Below are 21,520 nucleotides of genomic sequence, written 5' to 3'. Positions count from 1 at the left end.
TGTGTTTTAGCCATCTTCCCACGCCTCGCTTTAAAAATTGAGGATGAATTTTTGGTTTATTGTTTAATGGTGTCACATGTTTTATATATGATAAAAATAAAAAATGTGGATACACATCCCCGCTAGTTATTATTATTGTTATTATTATTATTATTATTATTTTATCATTGTATCAATATTTGATTTTATTTCATTATTATTTACATTGTCATTTTTTATTTTTTTCAAAATTTTAGATTTTCAAAACTTTTTAAATTTTCAATTTTTTTCAAATTTTCAAACCGTAAAACTTTCAAACCATTCAAATTTTGAAAATTTTGAAAAGTTCAAAAAATTATTTTTTTTAAAATTTTTCAATATTTTAAAATTAAAATTTAAAAAATTGTTAGAGACGGAAGAGGGAGAAAGAGGAGAGTATAGATTATTTTACACATTTTCATAATTTTACCCATTTTCCGCAGTTTTTATACATTGCTTATATTTACAGTTTCGTTCCTACAGTGGCATTTTTGTCTTCATCTCCAAATATTTCGATATTCATCTCTCAATCGAAGTTCAATATTCTGATATTCATCTCTCAATTGAAGCTACATCTTTCTGCTCAGGGCCTATTTAGTATTTTTTTCATTTTGCCTTATTTTGTTAAAATCGCTTTTAATTTTTCCCATTTCTGATGCCTACATCCCCCATTTTTAAAATTGTTGTGCGTTTTCATTTCGAAACTGCAATGGCATTTCGCGAGTTGGGTATCTCAAATGATCCAAACCAAATATTGGAACACTCTGGTTCGTATTCCGTTTCTATTTCTGTTTAATTGTTCTTCAGTGTGTTCCTTTTGTAGTTACGAATTAAAGCGCTTATTTGATGTTTAATGGAGGTTGATATTATAAATATTATTACGAGCAGATGTTTGAGTAACAGAGACAATATGGCTTAGATTTATGGGCGATGACTGCACAGAAAAAAAAAAAATAGCGAGGATAATGTTCTTTACATTGATGAGAACATTAACGTTGCCAGTAATTACTTTTTTTTTTATTTTGTGCTCAAAAGAAATATTAATGGTTATTATTAGGAATAAAAGAAGGGAAGAAGAAGGTCTGGACATGATAATAATTGAACAAAATAGAGTTTCTTTTATTATTTTAAAAATACTTTAAAATGTAAAATTTGCATTCCAAATATTATTTCGTGAATGTTCTTTGGTTCTTATAAGATACAAAATATGGTGAATAATAATTGAATAAGAGTTAGGTGAATGACTACATCTAGAAATGGTTTTCTATGTTCAGGGAGACATCTCAGGGAATACAACAATATCAAATTGGGAATAATACTTTATTTATTTTAAATAATAATTATTCTAAAATTTACATATAAGATACTTGTTAGGTGATTGATGATATGATTTTAGATGACATGTTTAATGTTACATCACTATCACTTGTACAGGAAGTTTTTCTCCTCAAATTACAATCTAATGGTATATAATTGTGTACAATATTGTATACAATAATTACATACAATACGATAATTATTATTTTCTTAATAAGGTCAAATTATATTTATTGTTTTTATAATATTTTCAATTTTCTCTCTTTATATATATTGAAAACTTAATATTTTAATATTAGTTTTGAAAAATCAAGTTTTGGAGTAAGAAGTAGGTTTTTAATTTGGTCTTCAAAAGGAATTCATAATCTTGATAAGCCATGGAAATGATGGTTGGTTGCATGTTGCCCTAATCCAAATTCTGAAATGGTAATTTATAAGACAAATGGAGTGAAGAACTAAATTATATTTGTTTTTTTAAGCTTGTGTTGTCACATTAGAATGATTTGCTGCATGTTACAAGAAATTTTATTTTAGACAAGGTTTATTATGTCAAATTAGCATAGAAAAATGTGCATTGCTGTATTAAAAATGTGAGAGGCTTTGGGATAGTGGTCCAATACCATCGTGAAGAAAAAAAAAGGCCAATTGCTTTAAATGAAAAGATAAAAATACTTTTTTTACTCATGGCATTAAAGCGTCGTCATTTACAGATTTTCAAATTGGAGTGTGTGAAAGACTTCTTCTCATGTGTTGTCATTTCATATTAGAGGAACGGTGATCCAAAACCTGCGCTTTTACTTCACGCCTCCTCGGGTTAGTTAGCCATTCAAATTTTTATAAATGTTCTTCTTCCCGTTCGGTGGAGATTCTACCATATTTTGTTGGTAGTTATCTTCTTTTTTTTTTGTCTATTGGTACAGAATGAAAGACCCATTGAAAATTTGCAAGAATCAGTTATGTTCGCGTGAACGACATAGACGCTCACACCCTGTAAGTGTTACCCATTCAGTAATTAATTTAATTTTTTTTTTCTTATTGAGTTGTGACTTTGATGATAAATTGTTGAAGGACGAGAGTCCATGGAAAACTCCCAAGAAACTTTAAAATCTAGGGCTAGGGTTTGTTGAAGGGGACGAAGGTATGATATACAATTTATTTTATTCATGTAGTTTATGCATATGCTGACAGATAATTAGTTGTGTACCTTAGGTAGTGAGGTTGTGTAGGTGCTTGGAGTTAACATATTACAAATAAAATAGAAACCACTGTAATTGTATAAACATATGACCCTTCTCTAAATACACATGTTAAACATCTACGATACTCATTTCATGAGCTTATCAAGATTATGAATTCCTTTTGAAGACCTATAAGAAAATGATAAAAAAGTGGTAAGGAGAAGAGATGTTTATTATTCTCTTGTGTGTATGTTAAGTATAAGAAATATATAGGTAGGATATTAATCATGAGATTCTATCATTATTAAATTAATTGCATATAGTTGGGTACAATATCGTACGTACAATATCGCATACAATAATTGTATATAATTTGATAATTACTATTTCCTTAATAAGGCCAAATTAGTGTAATCAGAATCCCATATCAGTCATCAAAGATGAAGAATGAAGTTAGCTACTGATCAGATATGGAATATGGATGATAGCATCCTTGTGAGTTAGTTACAAGACTGACAGCAATTATATTCTCGGACATTAGTGCCTAAGAACGATCATTTTTAAGCAATCCATTCAGCTGGAAACTGAGCCAAGCACTTTATTTACTTTTTCCCCTTTTTTTCTTCTCGGTTTAATCTTTGTTTTCGAAAGTGTTTGTTTCTAGGATACTCATTTCATGAGCTTATCAAGATTATGAATTCCTTTTGAAGACCTATAAGAAAATGATAAGAAGAAGAGATGTTTATTATTTTCTTGTGTGTATGTTACATCATGTATAAGAAATATATAGGGAGTTTTTCTCCCCAAATTACAATTTAATTAGGTAGGATATTAATCATGAGATTCTATCATTATTAAATTAATTGCATATAATTGGATACAATATCGTACAATACCGTACAATATCGCATACAATAATTATTTCCTTAATAAGGCCAAATTATTTTCTTCCATATATCAATCACAATTGTCTTCTTCTTCTTTGTTGTTTAAAAAATAACACTATTGTGTTTGACATTTTCACAAATTTCAAAACTAATTAATGAAGTAAGGCAAATGTCATCATTTTTGTGTGTATTATAAGTTTTTTTTTCAATCTATGGTATGGGTGAAACCTTTTTACAAATCTACGATATCCAAACATTTAATATTCACACATATAACATCTAATTTTTTTTATGAGATACTTAAAAGGATTAAAAGATTGCTAATGATGATTGTTTTTTCCAATTTTTTAAAAATATGTGTGGGTCACTCCACAAGGCCACATCTATGCAAGACGAGTCAAACGTATTAGCCTACAAAAGTTTCATGTAAGCCAACGATCCTAATCCATTTTTAGCATATCGAATGTGAAGTGTGTCAAAACGGGGTGAGTCAGTTTGTATGGCTACCCTTATCACATTTCCTCCTATTTGCATACCATGAAAGATTTTTAGCAACACCTAGATTCACAAGCAAACACCAAACTTAAATCATTGAAAGATATCAAACAACTTTCATAGGCAAAATGTCCTTTGTCACCTTCTTATTATTGTCTTAATCATTACCATTTACCCTGTAACGTGAAGATCGACACTTGAGACATTTTTTTAACTCTTCAAACTTTTTTCTTTATAAAATATAAATATTACGCTATGCATGTGCCTTTCATACTTTTTACCGATTATGTAAAACATATTTGCCTAATAATTTCAATTGGATAGTGTATTTCCTTCTGCAACATGTCCATCAACAACCAAAATATATGTGTCTTTTATCCATTCACCCATTAATTGTCTTTAAATTCATTAACCTTATCACAATTGTTGACCGTGTGAATTTAGTTGAACAAAAATACAATAAAGTCTTTACATAACTATACATATTTCATACGCATACGCTTAAGTAAAATATTGTGCTATAACATCCATGGTTGAATTAGAAAACTACTCCATTTGGCATACCTAATGATTTATCATGTCACATGCATGTTGTATTCGAAGAAATTCATGACACAAAAGATGCTCCTTATTTATTGTAACATGCAATATTTTATCATTCAAACATTTCACACAATAATATTTAAACCTTACTACACTATCACCATTATCAACTTTATATGAATTCTTTTACTTATTCTTGTAATCATTAGTTCTACATGTTGAATTAGTCAAACTTTAATTTATATTTATGTTTTGTACGGTAAGTCGTTTGTGTACTACCGGATGGCCGAAAAGCCGATTAGCCGACAAGGTTAACAACCAAACACATGATTAGACAAAAATAAACCAAGTTAAGCGCAAAACATGATTAAGGTGCAATTGGCCCTCCAACTGTACTCAAAAGTAGGCTCATAATAGTCAGAGCCCATCCACAGTAGTATAAATAGAGGGAGAGGCACAACACTCGATGTAACTATTCACTCCCTACTCTCCTGATATCTAATTACAACTGGAAGAAGTGTTCTGCAGAATTCTAGATTTGTAGGAACAGTTTGGCGCCCACCGTGGGGCCGAAAGAAAACCCCACGAAATATCTGCATGGTAACTACGAGGAACATGACGGGCAATGACAGGAATGCACAGGAAGAAACCAGTCACCCAGATCTTATGACATTCATCTTGAAAATACAAAAGGAGATGGAGACGTTGAAAAAGAAAAGCGAGGAAGAGATAAGGGGAATAAAGAGAAAGGGGGAGGAGGAGATGGAAGCATTGAGAAAGGAGATTGCCCGAATGAAACAAAGGCTCGCTCAGAAATCGGACATCCGGAAAGTAGTGGGTGACATCCCCCGGAAAAAAACACAGATACGGATGCACATGAGGTCGGGAGTTCATATCAAGAAAATACCAGGCCGACCTCAGCTAATGCTTTAGGCACTGCTCCTCGAAGAACCCCTTTTTTCGAAGTCATTTAGGAAGTTCCTTTGTCGGGATCTTGGAACAATCCAACGTTGGATAAATACGATGGAACCACGGACTCGGATGAACATGTGAACGCGTAATTGACGCAAGTTAGCCTGCACACAGCAGAAGACGCGCTATGGTGTCAAATATTTCTCACCTCCCTTAAAAGAGCAACCTTGAGTTGGTTTACCCGACTACCGGCTCAGTCCATAGACTGTTTTGACACGCTCGCAATGAGATTTATAGCTCAATTCACTACCAGCCGACCACACCACCTCACTTTGATCGCCCTAGTGAATATTCGTCAGGAAAAGTTGAGTCCTTGAGAGCCTTCATGGACAGATTCGGCAAGACAGCTTTGAACATACGAAACCGAAGTCCCAAAGTGGCGATGCACCATATGGTGACTGCACTAAAGTCGGGACCGTTTTCAGATAGCTTGTGCATGCAGTCGGTCACGACATTGGATGAGTTACGCCAAAGAGCCACCAAATACATGTAGCTGGAGGAATTGAAAGAATTTTGAAACAAGGCTCGGACACCTGATGAACCCGAAAGGAGGGGTGACAGAAGCATACCAACACAGTTCGGGAAGCCTAGAGACATTCCCAAAGGGCTGCTTTCACCCATTACACCCCCCTAACGACCGAAAGGTCGAGAGTCATGGAAGAAGCCCTCAATGCCGATCTTCTTAGAGCATCAAGTAGAACCTCTACTCCATAGAGTGCGGATCAGACCAAGCATTGTTAGTATCACCACAATTTTGGGCATATGACGGAAGACTGTTGGGCCCTAAAAGACAAGATTGAAGAACTCATACAAGCAGGACATTTGCGACATTTCGTCCAAACAAACCGAGAAGACGGGAAAATCGAAGCAGATGCCGGAAAGAAGCGAGAGGTAAGTAAGAACACCTCAAAGAGCGAGCGACGAGACCGAGAAGGCTGAGAAGGAAGAAACCGCCAACGAACCATGCCTGTATGAGGGGTGATAAACACGATATCTGGAGGTTTCGCAGGGGGAGGTACGACATCATCCTCCCGGAAAAGGCACCTTCAAGTAGTCAGCTCTGTCTACTCCATTAGCAGGAGCAATAGGAGAGACCTGCCCCCTATGCTTTTCATAAACTCAGACTTCAGAAACATAAACCCAAGACACGACGATCTCATGGTGGTCACCATTGAGGTAGCCAACTTTGTCATCATGAAAACTCTGATAGGCCAAGGGAGTTCCGTGGACATACTGTATTGGAAAACCTTCAACAAAATGGGCATATCAGAGGATGACATTGTCCAATACGATGAGCAAATTATTGGTTTTGCGGGACAGAGAGTCAACACCAGAGGATACATTGACTTAGACACCAAGTTCAGAGAAGGAAACCGAGACTGCCGAATAATCAAGATTAGATACTTGTTAGTCGATGTTGAAACGTCTTACAACATCTTGATCGGACGATCCTCCCTTAATAAATTAGGGGCCATAGTCTTGACCCCTCACCTCGCCATGAAGTTCCCAACCGACAACCTGAGCCGGGGCCGAGAGGTAGTCACCCTTCACGCCGACCAAAAAACCGCAAGAGAATGTTACGCGACAAGTTTAAAGATCCTTCCACCACTAACACCAACCCGGAGGACCGAGGTTCACCATATATCCCTAGGTGATGACTTAGATCCCAGACCAAACGACGAACCTCAGGTGGAGCTAAAGGAAGAGGTGGTGCTATGTCAAGTGGGTCGAGAAGGACAAAATACGCGATTGGGATCAACCTTGGGAGCAGAGGAAAAGAACATCATCACAACTGTTCTATTTAAAAACACAGACTTGTTCGCATGGTCGGCAGCCGACATGTCGGGTACAGACCCTCAAATAATTTCACACAAGTTATCGATCTGTAAGGAGGCCAGACTAATAGCCCAGAAGAAGAGAAAGTTGGTGGGAGAGAAAGAACGGATAGCTGAGGAGGAAACTCGAAATGTTCTAGACGTTGGTTTTATCCGAGAGGTACATTACACTACGTGGCTTGCAAACATAGTATTGGTGCAGAAGAATAACAGAAAATGACGGATGTGCATCGATTATACTCATCTTAATAAAGTTTGTCCTAAGGATGCATACCCACTACCAAGCATTGACCGACTGGTAGATGGAGCAACTGACCATAAAGTGTTGAGCTTTCTTGACGCATGCTTTGGATACAATCAAATACGCATGCATCCTGCAGACCGAGAAAAAACAGCTTTCATTACCGACAAAGCCAACTTCTGTTACGAAGTCATGCCTTTCGGCCTGAAGAATGCCGGAGCAACCTATCAGAGGTTGATGGACCGAATGTTCCGTGAACAGATTGGGAAAACCATGGAGGTATATGTTTATGACATAATCGTAAAATCCGATAGCGTTGAGCTACATGTGAATGACCTAGCTGAGGTCTTCCGATAGATAAGGAAGTACGACATGCGTCTTAACCTGAAGAAATGCGTGTTCGGGGTCGAATGAGGCAAGTTCCTAGGCTTTATGCTGACAAGCCGAGGAATTGAGGCGAATCCTGATAAGTGTCGAGCCTTGGAAACTATGAGAAGTCTGGATAACCTGAAGGAGGTCCAGCGGCTGGTAGGGAGGTTGACATCATTGTCCAGGTTCATGCCTAGATTAGCGGATAAAATCAGACCGATTTTGAGGCTCATGAAGAAGTCAAAGAGGTTCAAATGGAATGAAAGTTGCGAAGAGGCTTTCCAAACAGTAAAGCAGACATTAGCACAACCACCCATCCTGAGCAAACCCGCCCATGGGATGCCTTTGCTGGTCTACCTTGCCACCTCACCGGAAGTCGTAAGTGCCGCTATTGTACAAGGCAGAACAGAGCAGAAACCAATCTACTTCGTGAGTCGAGTGCTACAGGATGCCGAAACCAGATATCAAGTGATCGAAAAGGTAGTCATAGCTCTCGTTCACGCTTCCAGAAGGCTCCGACAATATTTCCAAAGCCACGAGATCATAGTACGAACCGATTTCCCAATCAATATGATATTGCAGAAACCCGAGTTGGTCAGAAGGATGATTGGCTGGTCATTCGAGTTGTCCGAATTCAGCATCAAGTATGAACCACACGGGCTTATCAAGTCCCAATGTTTGGCAGACTTCACATCGGAGTTGCAAAAGTGCCGAGAGCCCGAAACTACATGGACACTGCATGTTGACGGCTCTTCGAGTAAGAGAGGAGGGGGAGCCAGAATCATTCTAGAAGGACCAGAGAACATACAAATTGAGCAGTCGTTACGTTTCGGATTCCAAACATCCAACAACCAAGCAGAATATGAAGCACTCATCGCTAGATTGTTGTTGGCTAAAGACGTGGGAGCCCGAAAGGTGGAATGTAAGACAAATTCACAGCTTATGGTCGGACATATCAATGGAAACTACCAAATTAAAGATCCCCTAATCCTGAAGTACTGTCACAATGTGGTTAACATCATTAGCCAGTTTCAAAGTGTCGTCGTAAGCCATGTGAAACTACAGGACAACCTCAGGGCCGACACTCTGTCAAAACTAGCTACCGCTAAGACGAAAGGCCGGCATGCCACCGTCATCTAGTAAATTTTATCAACTCCGTCAGTCTCCATCGGAGAATGTATGGTAACGGAGTAAGGAGAAGAAGATTGGGTGCCCAAGATGAAAAAAGTAGTCAAAGACCGGGAAGAAGGGAAAGAAAGCCATGACTTGTCTCTCCACAAAAAAGCTTCCCGTTTTGTCATGATAGGGGAAGATTTATATAAAAGGGGGTTCTCTACCCCACTACTCAAGTGTGTTTTGAAAGTAGAAGCATAATACGTTTTGCAAGAATTGCATCAAGGAGCGTGCAACTTACATTCCAGAGCACGATGGCAACTAGAGTCCTAAGGGTCGGATACTACTGGCCGACACTAATAACTGATTGCGCTAATTTTGTGAAAAAATGCGTAAGTTTCCAAGAGCACGACCCACTAATCCACCTTCACCCCCACAATCTCCAAAGCATTAAGTCTCCCTGGTCGTTTGCTTTGTGGGGAATGGACATAGTAGGCCATTTCCCGCCAACAACTGGACAAAGGAAGTTCTTGTTGGTAGCAGTCGATTATTTTACAAAGTGGATAGAAGCAGAACCCCTCGCAAGCATCACGACTCAACAAGTCCAGAGTTTTGTATGGAAAGACATCGTTTGCAGGTTTGGAATCCCGCATACCATCATCACGGATAACGGAAGACAGTTCACAGATCGAAAGTTGGTTGAATTCTATGAAAGCTTAGGCATTCGACACAAGACAAGCTCTGTGGAACACCCGCAAACTAACGGCCAAGCTGAATCCGCCAACAAAGTCATCGTGAATGAATTAAAGAAAAGACTCGGCAGTGCAAAAGGTAAGTGGGTAGAAGAGCTCGTGGAAGTTCTCTAGGCCTATCAGTGTACCCCCCATTCAGTAACTGGGGAAACCCCATACAACCTCACTTACGGTACAGACGCCATGCTACCAGTAGAAGTCGAAGAGCCGAGAATCTAAAGAGGACTCCATGACCTGAAGGTAAACGAAGAATGTTTAAGAACAGAGTTAGACTTACTCCAGGAGTCGCGTGACAAGGCCAAGATAAGAGAGGAAGCTTGTAAACGGATAGTCGCAAGAAGATACAATTCAAAGACTAAACCCACAGTGTTCCAAGAGGGAGATCTGGTCTGGAGGATGAAAGGAGAAGCTCGCAAGATCCCGACAGAAGGAAAGTTCAACGCAAATTGGGAGGGTCCCTTCAAAATCAAAGAAAACCTCCAGAACGGTGCGTATCGCTTAGAACAGCTGAATGGCCGAGAGGTTCCCAGAACATGGAACGCCAGACATTTGAAAATGTACTTTAGCTAATATGTATCATAGGTGTACTTTTTCCTACCTTTAATCTTTTTTCCCAATGGTTTTTTATTGAAGAAGGTTTTAACGAGGCACCACATTTAATGGAATCAAACTTATCAGCTATACCTGTAAGTAAACCGCTACCGCAAAATCATACATCTCTCGACCAAGGAAGAATTCACCAAAGTGAATCTCTGCCGAGAGCATGTTAAAAAACCTTTCGGCCAAGAAAGAATTCACCAAAGTGAATCCCTGCCGAGAGCACGTTAAAAAACCTCTCGGCCAAGGAAAAACTCACCAAAGTGAATCCCTGCCAAGAACACGTTAAAAAACCTCTCGGCCAAGGAAGAATTCACCAAAGTGAATCCCTGCCGAGAACACGTTAAATATAATTTACCAAAGAGAGCACGTTAAATATAATTTACATTATATCCTAACATTATTTATATTGAATACATTATTTTATTATTATTATTATTACTATTATTATTATTATTATTATTATTATTATTATTATATTTTTATCTTATTATATAAAATTCGTACTGTTAAAATACACTTTCTTAACCTGGATTCCATTCTAACCTGTTTGTTTAATTTCATTTAAAAACCTTCATCTAACTTCTTTTATTAGTTTTTATATTTAATAAAACAATAAATAACAATTTTGATTACATTTTATATTTAATAAATATTTTAGGATTATATGCACTATCAAATAATAATCTTAGTGATATCTACATTTTTTTAGATTTTAAACAAGCATCTCTTGTATTCTCAAATTTAAATAGAAACTGTATATTAATCTGAGATACAATGGAATAGAGAAAAGAATAAAGAACAAGTAAAAGACACATGTATAGGTACAAAATGGAAACAAGATTAGTGGTAGCAGTTACAAATTTAAGAGACTGGCCAACGCATTAGTTAGATGTAAAGTCAACTTTTTTTAAATGGACCACTTGATAAAGAAGTATATGTAGGATAGTCACATGTTTATGAGATTAAGGGACAGTAGAAGAAGGTGTGAGGAAGACCTTGTTTGGCTTCAAGCAAGCTCTGGATAGCTTTCTTAGCCAAATTGGCTTTGTAAAGTGCATTTCTGAGAATGGAGTATCTGAGGGTGCTGGAAGCAGTGACAACCACAAATTTGATTTTTTTATGTTTGATGATTTGTTTATAACAAGTCCCAATGAAAGGAAAAATTGAATGGTGAGTGAATTTGAAATGAGTGATATGGAGGCCTTTGTCTTTATTTCCTAGGAATCCAGTTCAAGACTACTGAACTTGAAACAGTCATGCACCACAGTAATATGCAACTGACTTTAGAAATTCAACATGCTCAAGTGCAATCCTGTTATCACACCTGCAGAAACTGATCCTATTATGGAGAAGGGAAAAAAAGAGGAGTTGGTTAGCCTACTGTTGGATCACTCAAGTATTTGTGTAAGAAACCTTGGATTATAGGTCTTAAGAAATAAATTTTAAGTGTAATTCAACCTTACAAGTCGTTACAAAACCGACTTGTAAGGTGAGGTTTTTACTCACTTATATTCTATAAATTGACTTTATCTCTAGTCGAGATATTCAACAATATGTTTTCCTAAAGATAATGAGAAATCAGAGCTCATACTCAGATTGGTGTGACGTTAAAACTGATTGGAAAAGAACTACATGGTATATGTCCCTATACCGTAGTACACCAAGTTCTTGGTGTTCAAAGAAAGGGGAAGTGGTTACTCTATCCTCATGTGAATTTGAGTATATTGCAGCTTCAATGAGGCTTTCCAAGATGTTTGGCTTGGTACTTTGATAGAGGAACTCAAATTAAAAGAACCAGGAGGAATTAAGCTGCTGATAAACAACAAATCAGCAATTAATTTGGCCAAGCATCACCTCATAAGAGTAGTAAACACATTGAGACAAAGTTTCACTTTCTCATAGGAGTATTAGTAATTATAATTCAAATTACAGAAGTTTGTTAGACAATTTTAAAAGGATGGTAAGCATTATCTTTTTGTAATCACTTCCTTGTTCCTATGTGTGTGTGATTTCTTTCCTGACAAATTCCCATCCAAAAAGCTGGCAAAGTAATAAAGTGAAGTATTGGCTCATTAGAAGAACCGGGGATCAAAAGCAGCTGATGCACAGGAAATAAGCACATAATTATCTTGCTTTCACACCTTTTTAGTTTTGTGAATTTGTACTTTAAACAGGTAAATTCGATAATTGAAATATAAAACTGAAATTCACACACTGACAATTTCATTTGTCCCTCTCGGGTTTCAAAGTGAAACATGTACAAATCTTAAAATTCTGCATAGCCTTTGTGTTGCTAAGACAATAATCTATAAAATTACTAGTCATTAGCATCATCTGGTTCACAGTTTCATAACTTTGGTCTGCTTATTTAGTTTCATAATTGAAATCAGCATACTCTCATAACCTGCATTTTTATAAATAAAAGTATGCTTCATTAAGTTCCATTATACATACCAGCTTTACCCTTGTTCAAAACTTTATCCACAAATTCCACAGGATTTTAGTCTAAACAAAAAAAAGTACATAACCAGGAGAAATGTTTACAACTATTATTGTCCAGTCTTATACTTAATGATACCCAAAAGAAATACATTTGATAACTTTCTCTTCTTTAACCACAATTCAAAATCCTCATATGCCTTAAAAATTGGCTAGATCTTGTGAACACCATAACCTGCCTCCTCTGATTTCAAATTCTCATTCCAACTCTCAAATTCTGCTCCACCAAACATTACTTGCTTGATCCCAACAAAACTATCAAAAACAAAAAACAAGAGAAGAAAATAAAATAAAAATGGGATTGAAACAAAGTATCCAAGGTGCAATGCAAAAAAGATGGCTAAAACTTTTATCTAGGGCTATTTGTTTAAGTTTTTTCACTGAGATTCACTTATTTTTCCTTGTTTGTTATAGCTCCTCAATATAATCAGAAGTTATAAAGAATTAGAAATCTTGTCACAATCAGAAACTATTTAGAACAGTTTCTAATAAAATCAATAATTTGCCTTAAAAAGGTGATTTTTTCTGATTCTAAACAAACGTCAATTAACTTCTGTTTTTTTGTAAATCTCTACAAAAATAATCACTAAACTGATCCCAAAACTTAACACATAATCTCTCACTTCAGAGAGAAAGATTAACAAGAACGAATTAAAACTGTTCATTCCTAAATAAATGGCTTTGGTTAATCCTCAGATAGGATAATTTTGAGTACATAACTGAACCAAAGTGATTAATTAATTGAATAAAGAAAGTGGAGATCATACTCGGAGCTTATCTGTGTCAAAGCATTTATCAAAACATCCAGAAGCAATGGTTCAACAGTTCCAATATCCACCCTGTTATAACACAAGAAGAAATTATTAGTATTTGAAGTTCACAATTACAGTAATATGTACAAGGAGCATGCAATTGACACTTCACCATATTCGAGCCAAGTTGTCTTGCACCTCAAGATTCCCAATGTTGTAAAATGTAGTTGGTTCAACATTTGCTCCTTGAATATAATCATAACTCGGTCGTGCATCCAATGGAGACTGTGAAAGCTGAACGTAAAATGCTAGTTAATCTATAAGGGAAAAGGAGAAGGAAAATTTTGTATCAACGGCAGAAGAGAAAAACTTACTTGCATATTCAATGCATTGCATCCACCAAGACGGCCAATAATATGCCATGATCGAATTGTCTGCAATGAACCAAATTCAACACAATTTTCACTAAAGCAAATGTGTATCATGGAGAATGCACAACAAATTAATCATAGAGCAAAGTTCCTTACATCACAAATTAAGGAGATGTCTTTGGCCAATGGAACATTGTAGAATTCAAACCATATGTATGAGTTTGAAAATTCAAATCTGGAAATACCATCATTAACTGTAAGATAAATAAAATACTTTTAAGATAAAGAAGAAAAATACAGAATATATAATTTTTGTGTCTTGTATGCACTGTCTCAAGCAGAAATAAATAACCTTTTGCTCATCTCTTTAATCTCTTTACTCCCACTGACTGTCTGTTTATTTGTCATAACCCTCTTATAGGTAAACTCCCCTTGCCACTCTCTCACCCCTTCTATATACATATATAATTAGGGAACTTGCCATTTGAAAGACACCTTCAAATACACATAACAAGCAAACTTGGTGTTATATGAACATGATAGGTGGAATTTCTTCTATATCCTTAGTTTGACTCGATGTGTCTAAGAAAATCACACCCCACCCAATCCAGGGGCATATGATGGCCACATGAAAGCTAGCTCCCTGGTAGCTACTTCGATTTAAACAGGTTTTTTCAAATAAAGGGATATTAACAATCTTTTTGAAGGGAATATCTACATTAAAACAACTACTCTGAATTGAAGGCATGCTGGTTATGAGTGTAAGACACACTTAAATCTAGTTGGGAATCAAATGACAGTTTAGATAGCATGAATTCCATCTTAAGATGACTTCGAGAACAAACGGATGTATTTCAAAGAAATCCAACCAAAACCACAAAATAGTTATGGATACGTATAGTACATGCATGAATAAAGGCTTTTTCCCCTATAGTGCTTAACTTACAAAACTTCGAGGGCCTACACCTCCTAATAAGGCCCCAAGAATCTCAGAAATGAGAAGACACAATCTCTCTTCATCTCCTCCTTATTTAGAGACACATGTCTTATTTCTTCAACCAAAAACCTACTACTCACTTTGTAACTAACTAACTGATGAGTATACATCATAAGTATTACTAACAGTTCCCATAAACCCAACATTTTTCCATCAAGTTGAAGTCCACATTCCAAGCCTCCATGTACCCACAAAGTCATGTGCAACAAAGCCAGATTCTCAGAACCGAAAACAAACACATCACAAACTAAGAAGTCTTCCTTATAGAATGACATAAAATATTAGACTAAAACAACTAGGTTAGCCAATGGCTTCGGATCAGAAACTTGTCTAGAACTCTTATTATTGTCTATTTAAAATTAACAATACATAGTCAACAAAATTCCAACATAGAACTAAGAACCCATTTTTATTCGATTATTACACCAACTAAAGTGTTAGATCTTCATTCCATTACTAAACCATACAAATTCATCATAATTTAATTAACAGACTAACCAGTAGATACTTCTTTAAAGAGTTTGGTGCACAATTCTTTAGTTTAGGAACACCTCAAAACAAAACTTACAGTTAAGTCCCTATTTTTGGATAAAATTCTCTATAACCACTTATAGAAGGAAAAAAGGTCAAGTAAATTGAGTTTTCTCCTATAAGCTAAAATCAAGTAGTGCATTTCAGCTTTTGGAGAAGTTAAAAGAGAAACCTTCTAAAAAATTTAGTACATAAGCTAATTTTAACTTATGGGAGAACTTCAATTCATTTACCCTATTATTTACTTCTCCTTTATAAGGACTCGTGGAGAAGTTCATTCAATTAGGACGATAAGAACCAAAAATTTATAGAACTAATTATAGTATCTAAATTAATAATCCCCTACCCAACAAAGAAGGACTAGACATAACAGAGGAATTCAACAGTGAGATATGTAGGAAAATGGGAAATAAATGACTATAGATGGAGCGCTCATTATAAGATGGAAATGTAAAGATAGCAAAGAAAACCCAGACCGAGCACGAGCCTACCCTGCATTCAGTCTCACCCTCCTTTTCACCACCCCAATTTCTCTTCCCCCTATCCTCCTCCTGGTATTCCCCCACCTCTCTTTGCATAATCGCGAAGCCACTTTCCTCCACTCCCTCTCTGCCACCTATCCAAGTTGTTATTTTTCCCACCCTTCTCTCACCATCCCCTGGACCAACTTCTTTCTTTCTTCTCTCATAACATCAACAGGCCTTGCTTCCTTGACCGACCCATTTGCATCCTCCTTTCTGCCTTCATTTCTGTTTTTCCCCTCTTCATTGGTAAACATGTATTATGGGCTCATCACAGAACCTTAGTAGTTTACTGTTTAAGTTCAGTAGAAACTGCACTCCAGTCCCTTTACCTCTTCAAATAGCACCAATTTCAGCTTTCAATTCATTAAAGTGCCCACTTATATGCTAATCATAAAATAAACATACAGCTAACAAGTAAATGCCTAAATGCTACAATTACCAGTAGCACACAAGAGAGCAATATATAGTGACATTAGGCTACAATTAATAATTCATATATCCAAAATAGGAATTAGAAAATCCCAGTAACATCATCGTCAAAAGTAATCCTCTTTTTCCTTATAAACATCAAATTGACACAAGTCAATCTACTCAGCCTTTGTATCTGACCTTAATTCGACTTAGAACAACCCAGCATTTTCAGGGTTTCTATCAAAGATTTAACTTGAGTCTGAGCTGGATTCAATGACAACTAACTCAAATATTAAACTAATCAGTCCACGTCTATAATAATTTAATACAAATTACTCAAACCACTAATTAAAAAAACAAAAAGAAACTACCATACCCAAGTGTTATAAGGCTTCTGTCTATACAAAGGTAAGGTGGAGGGCTATTGTAACGCAACCTTACCCTAGCATATGCAAAGAGGCTGGTTCCAAATCAAACCCATATTCAACTAGTCATCGAGAAGCAACTTTAACTTTGCATCAAGGTTGCCCTCTACTCAAACCACTAGTCTTAAAAATAAAACAAATCGGACAGTTTTTTCTAAAGTTGTTAGACTTAAAGTATTTGCATATTTAATCAGGAAGCATCACCATTGTATCCACTAAAGTTAAAAGTAATACAAAATAACCAGATTTCAAAAGCAATATCAACTTATTCAAGAAATTCAAACATGATGCAATCGGAACCAAAATTTTGAGCATAACCATCTTAGAATTCAAGTTTCACTTCAAACCATGCCCCGAGCAAGAGCATAATCTGAAACTAATTTGAATACTTACTCTGAAACTAATTTGAATACTTACTCCTATTCCTTCCTAAAAGTCCTAAAAAGGTAAGCTTGAGTCCTAAAAAAATCATTTCCACCTTAAATACGTTAAATTTGACATTAAATAACAATGTATCCATGTAAAGCATATCATATCACTTTGATCAACAGAGAGACTGCTTCAATGTCCTACATGCTAGTTGGAAAGAGAATATGAAAGTGAAAGTATCAATTGACAAATCTCAATCACTGTACCAATTTACTAACAACAATAACAACTAGCATTCCTCAACTGTACATTTCTCCTACTTCAAAAAGATAATACGCCAGTAAATTAAAGAGAGTTTATTACACCAGTAAATTAATATAAGGTTATTACACCAGTAAATTCTAGCACACCAAACTGAAGAGAAATCTAAACATCACAATAAGAAAAACGCAACTACACCAGCAAAATTGCGCGAATAACAGAACACTGCATGGTACAATCACACATATTTGCATGGTTGAGCTTACTTGTTAAATGACACCTTCATTGGTTTACCAGATCCAGTCTTTGTGTGCAGTACTTTGTTCCTCTTCTTTCTTAATCTATCTTCCAACTGCAAATATATCAAGCTCATTTGATTTAAACACAAATAATATCCCCCGGTATTAAAATTCAGAGTAGCTCACAGATGCTATTCTTTAACTTTTCAACGACATGAAATGTAACAAACATCACATTTTGAAACAAAATGCCCCTCCTCCCCACCACCACCACAAGAAGATAGAGCCTACAATGCAAGGCTGAAGTTATAAAACCATTAATACAGTGATGCTTACTTGGGATTGTGCCTCTTGGGGATTCTCTAGAAAACTCCCCAGAATGTTACCGAGTTCTGGATCTCTATCATAATCCTTCTCTGGCCTACCTGTATATGGTCCTCCATCCGAAAATCCAGCATCATCATCTTCACCTTCTTGTGCTTCTTCTTCAACAATATCATTTTCATCACTTCTTGGATACATACCTTGACCTAAAAACCCACCTTCGCCATCACCTTGAAACTCCAAATCTTTCTTAATGACGTCTATATTGAAGTCCATGCCATTCAAATCCTTCGGCTGAATACTAGCACTACATAAGAATGTCCTTGTCCTGGCATTGTTTGGGACTACCCGGAGAGCCATTGAAGATGGCACAAAGTGATTGTTGTCATGAGAAAAAGGTTTTGAGCATGTGATGGTGGTGCAAGAAGGAGGGAAAACAAAAGGGTGCAAGACAATCATGGATTGTATAAGAAATTTGTAAGGGACGATAGTATTGTTGTCTGTAAGCTCTATTATCCTGCTGCACCATAATGTTACCAGAAGTGAATATATAACAAAAATTCCAAGTAGCCCCAATATAACCACCAATAAATTTACAATTTGGATCTCTATTAACCAGAACCATAATGTTACCAGAAATGTATAAAAGTAACAAAAAGTCTTATCCCAGTAAGTGAGGTCAACTACATGGATCACACAACATTGTTCGTCACACACTTAAAAGACCAAATCTTCAGACAGATTATCTACCATGAAATCCCTGTTAACAGCTGTAACACAAATTTCAAGAACTTCCAATTTGCCTAGCTCGGTATAAACACCAAAAAGTTTTCAATTTAAACAAGAAAATGCTTGAATTCAAATTTTGTTTGGTCCATTAGAATTAATCCAGCATAGTTTTCAATTTTGCACCAGAGAACTAGTAAAATAAAAATAACTACATGCACCCAAAATAAAAATTAGAAATAACCACCAAGAAAGTTGTGAAATTTAAAATAAAGAGGAACAATAGAGACAGTGTTCCGGAATATATCTTGCAGAGTATAAGCCCCACGATTTAGAATATACATAAAAAGATAAAGGGTGGTGAAAAATACAAGCTTTTTAAGGAAACGCGAAGAGTGAGCAAAAGGGTGAAAGATAATGAAAGTCTTATCCAGAGAGAACTCACCAAGTTGGTAGTTTTGTACACTCACTCGATACTCAGTGCAGCAGAAGAAGGAAGGAGAAGGTGGCTACTTCCTACACATGACTCGGAAACAGAAATTTTGTTAAGAGATAACACAAAGTTCTTTCTAAGAAACCAAAAAAATAAATCTTTCTTAACGTTCTTTCGTAAACTCTTTTCGTGGGAGTTTATGAAACATTACGAAGTTTGAAATATCTTGTTTTTCATTAAATTGGGTTTGTATGGAAATTTTAATAATCTATAAAATGTTATTAAAGATAGAATATATAATATTTTTTTTTCGAAATGTCAGTGATGAAAGTTGAATAATAATGTCATAATGTCTCAATAAAGACTTTTATAAAAAAAAATATGTTAGAAAAAGTGTTCTTACCTATTCCCATTTCTCAAAGGATTATCTTGTAAAAAAAATTTCCTTTTCATAATTGTATTTTTTAATAAATATTGTAAAACCATTTTATTTTTTTACGTCTTTATAAAATATCTAATTTTATTTTAACTCCTATAATAATTACTTATTTTAGATTAAGTACTTTATAAAAGAGGTAAGAACCATAAAAAAATTATTCATATAATACAAAGATAGAAAAAAAAATGCCTCATAAAGACTAAACCAAACCAGTAGGAACTAAAAGAAAAATATATATAAGAACTACTTTAAAACAAATTGATAGGTGAAAGATATAACAAACTATTTTACAGTATTGAAAAATTATAGTATTTTTTCCTTGATAAAAAGTTTATAACAAGTCTTTTTCAAATTTATAGCTTAATTTACGAATATTATTAGTCTAAACTGTATTTTCTTTTATTATCTAAAAAAGAAATTATCTTATCATTGCATTATATTGATTATTCACAAGTAAAAATGTGAAGGAGTTTTTAAGAGATTTAAACAAGTTTTTCTCATGTAACATGAAATAAAGGAGTACTTTTATTTATTGAATGTGATTCAAAAATGAATCTATAGAACAATTCTTACTGTGTTAATCCAATTAGTCTTTTAAATCTATGTTTGGAATAAAAAGTGAAAATGAGATGTGAAAAAGAGAAGAAATTTATTTTTCTTCATTTTTTATTAATTTGTTTCTATTCAAACAATTTAATTTTTCACTTTTTTCACTAAGATATTTTAACCTTAATATTTTTTACACTTCCATTTGACAACCCAATAATATTATTATTTTATTTTAAAATTTTATTTATTTTTATTTTTATTCATAAAATAAAAGTGAGAGAAAAAGTTGAGTGTGAAATAATTACTATTTAACTATTATTATTTTTTTCATTTTGGATATGGAAATCTGAAAAAAAAAATAACAAGGGCAATTTCGAGTTTTTAAAAAATGATGGGTGCAGATTACAATTGATCTGGTACAAGGAGAAATAGCCTTTTTCCTTTAATCACTGACTCATGGGCTGATTATTGGCCCATTGCTGTATTGGCCTCTTGTTCCCTTCATCGTGTTTATAGGCTTTTAATATTTGCATATTCCAAATTACTAAATATACTAGTATGAAAATTTAAATACTTTAATATCTATCTTCATTATTCTTTAAATATTATTTTTTCATCTTTCATCTTCATTGTTATTTGAGCTCTATTTCTACATTTTCATGTTCATTATTCTTCAAATCCAATATCTGCACCTAATCTTTATTATCCTAAAACCCTTTATATGTATTTTCACTTTCATTTCTCTTCTCCTTTAAAAATAATAAAATATCATCATAATTTCATTTTTTACATTGAATTCAACTAATCAATATGAATATTGGTAGTTTTTCTCCAATATGATACTGATATATTGTGCAAAATCAATCATATAAATAATATTATGTGCTAAAATATATTGTATAATGTGTTTTCATTAATAAATTACTACTTCAACTACTTTATTTTAAAGTATATAAATGTGACGAGTTTGTTTGTCAATAAAAATATTGTGGCTTCTTCTAATATTATCAAAAGTCACTTTACAAAACATACACCTATTTTTAGAACTGATTTTTTGAATTTTATAATGAAACGAAGTTTTAGAAAATACTTTTAATATGTATATATATTTTTAAGCGGATTTTTTTTATCATGACTCAAACGTTAAAAACTATAAAGAATTCCAAGATTAAAATAAATATCGAAAAGAATAAAATGAGTTCAATGAAAAAATAAATTGAGAAAAATTATATTTATAAAATAGGTGTAAAGTAATTAACAACGGCATAATAGAAAAAAGAATAACCAATTAACAAATAAATTATTCAAATATTTTTAAAAAAATACAAAAGAATAAGAGAGTAATAGAGT

General features: G+C 34.7%; 2 protein-coding genes across 3 annotated transcripts; one reads left to right on the top strand and one right to left on the bottom strand.

The window, feature by feature from the left end:
* The first annotated feature begins 6,172 nt into the window (after positions 1-6,172).
* On the top strand, positions 6,173-7,843 carry LOC137833472 (uncharacterized). Its single transcript, XM_068641819.1, has 3 exons — positions 6,173-6,305; positions 6,420-7,405; positions 7,511-7,843. The coding sequence occupies exons 1-3, from the start codon at positions 6,173-6,175 to the stop codon at positions 7,841-7,843; spliced, it is 1,452 nt and encodes a 483-aa protein (XP_068497920.1).
* Positions 7,844-12,712: 4,869 nt separating this feature from the next.
* On the bottom strand, positions 12,713-19,404 carry LOC137831403 (uncharacterized). Of its 2 annotated transcripts, none has more exons than XM_068639072.1 (8): positions 19,195-19,404; positions 18,036-18,540; positions 17,727-17,812; positions 14,099-14,177; positions 13,946-14,005; positions 13,744-13,865; positions 13,587-13,658; positions 12,713-13,074 (listed from the first exon to the last, which is right to left on the bottom strand). In XM_068639072.1, the coding sequence occupies exons 2-8, from the start codon at positions 18,480-18,482 to the stop codon at positions 12,972-12,974; spliced, it is 969 nt and encodes a 322-aa protein (XP_068495173.1). In that variant the 5' UTR covers positions 18,483-18,540; positions 19,195-19,404; the 3' UTR covers positions 12,713-12,971. The 2 variants fall into 2 exon arrangements, with proteins under 2 accessions (XP_068495173.1, XP_068495171.1); XM_068639070.1 differs by having other exon boundaries at positions 18,036-18,543; positions 19,195-19,373.
* Between the last annotated feature and the right edge of the window lie 2,116 nt (positions 19,405-21,520).

The sequence above is a fragment of the Phaseolus vulgaris genome, chromosome 6 (genome assembly GCF_000499845.2).
Source record: "Phaseolus vulgaris cultivar G19833 chromosome 6, P. vulgaris v2.0, whole genome shotgun sequence".
Classification (NCBI taxonomy): domain Eukaryota; kingdom Viridiplantae; phylum Streptophyta; class Magnoliopsida; order Fabales; family Fabaceae; genus Phaseolus; species Phaseolus vulgaris.
This window is presented reverse-complemented; position numbering and strand designations above follow the sequence as displayed.

Coding starts and splice junctions, on each gene's coding strand:
- LOC137831403 (XM_068639072.1), bottom strand. CDS start 18,482: ATGATTGTCTTGCACCCTTTTGTTTTCCCTCCTTCTTGCACCACCATC. Junction 14,178..17,726: donor ATGAAGGTGTCATTTAACAA/GTAAGCTCAACC, acceptor TGGTATTTCCAG/ATTTGAATTTTCAAACTCAT. Junction 13,866..13,945: donor GCAATGCATTGAATATGCAA/GTAAGTTTTTCT, acceptor TTTTACGTTCAG/CTTTCACAGTCTCCATTGGA.
- LOC137833472 (XM_068641819.1), top strand. CDS start 6,173: ATGACGGAAGACTGTTGGGCCCTAAAAGACAAGATTGAAGAACTCATA. Junction 6,306..6,419: donor CGGAAAGAAGCGAGAGGTAA/GTAAGAACACCT, acceptor GAGGTTTCGCAG/GGGGAGGTACGACATCATCC. Junction 7,406..7,510: donor ACGTTGGTTTTATCCGAGAG/GTACATTACACT, acceptor GTTTGTCCTAAG/GATGCATACCCACTACCAAG.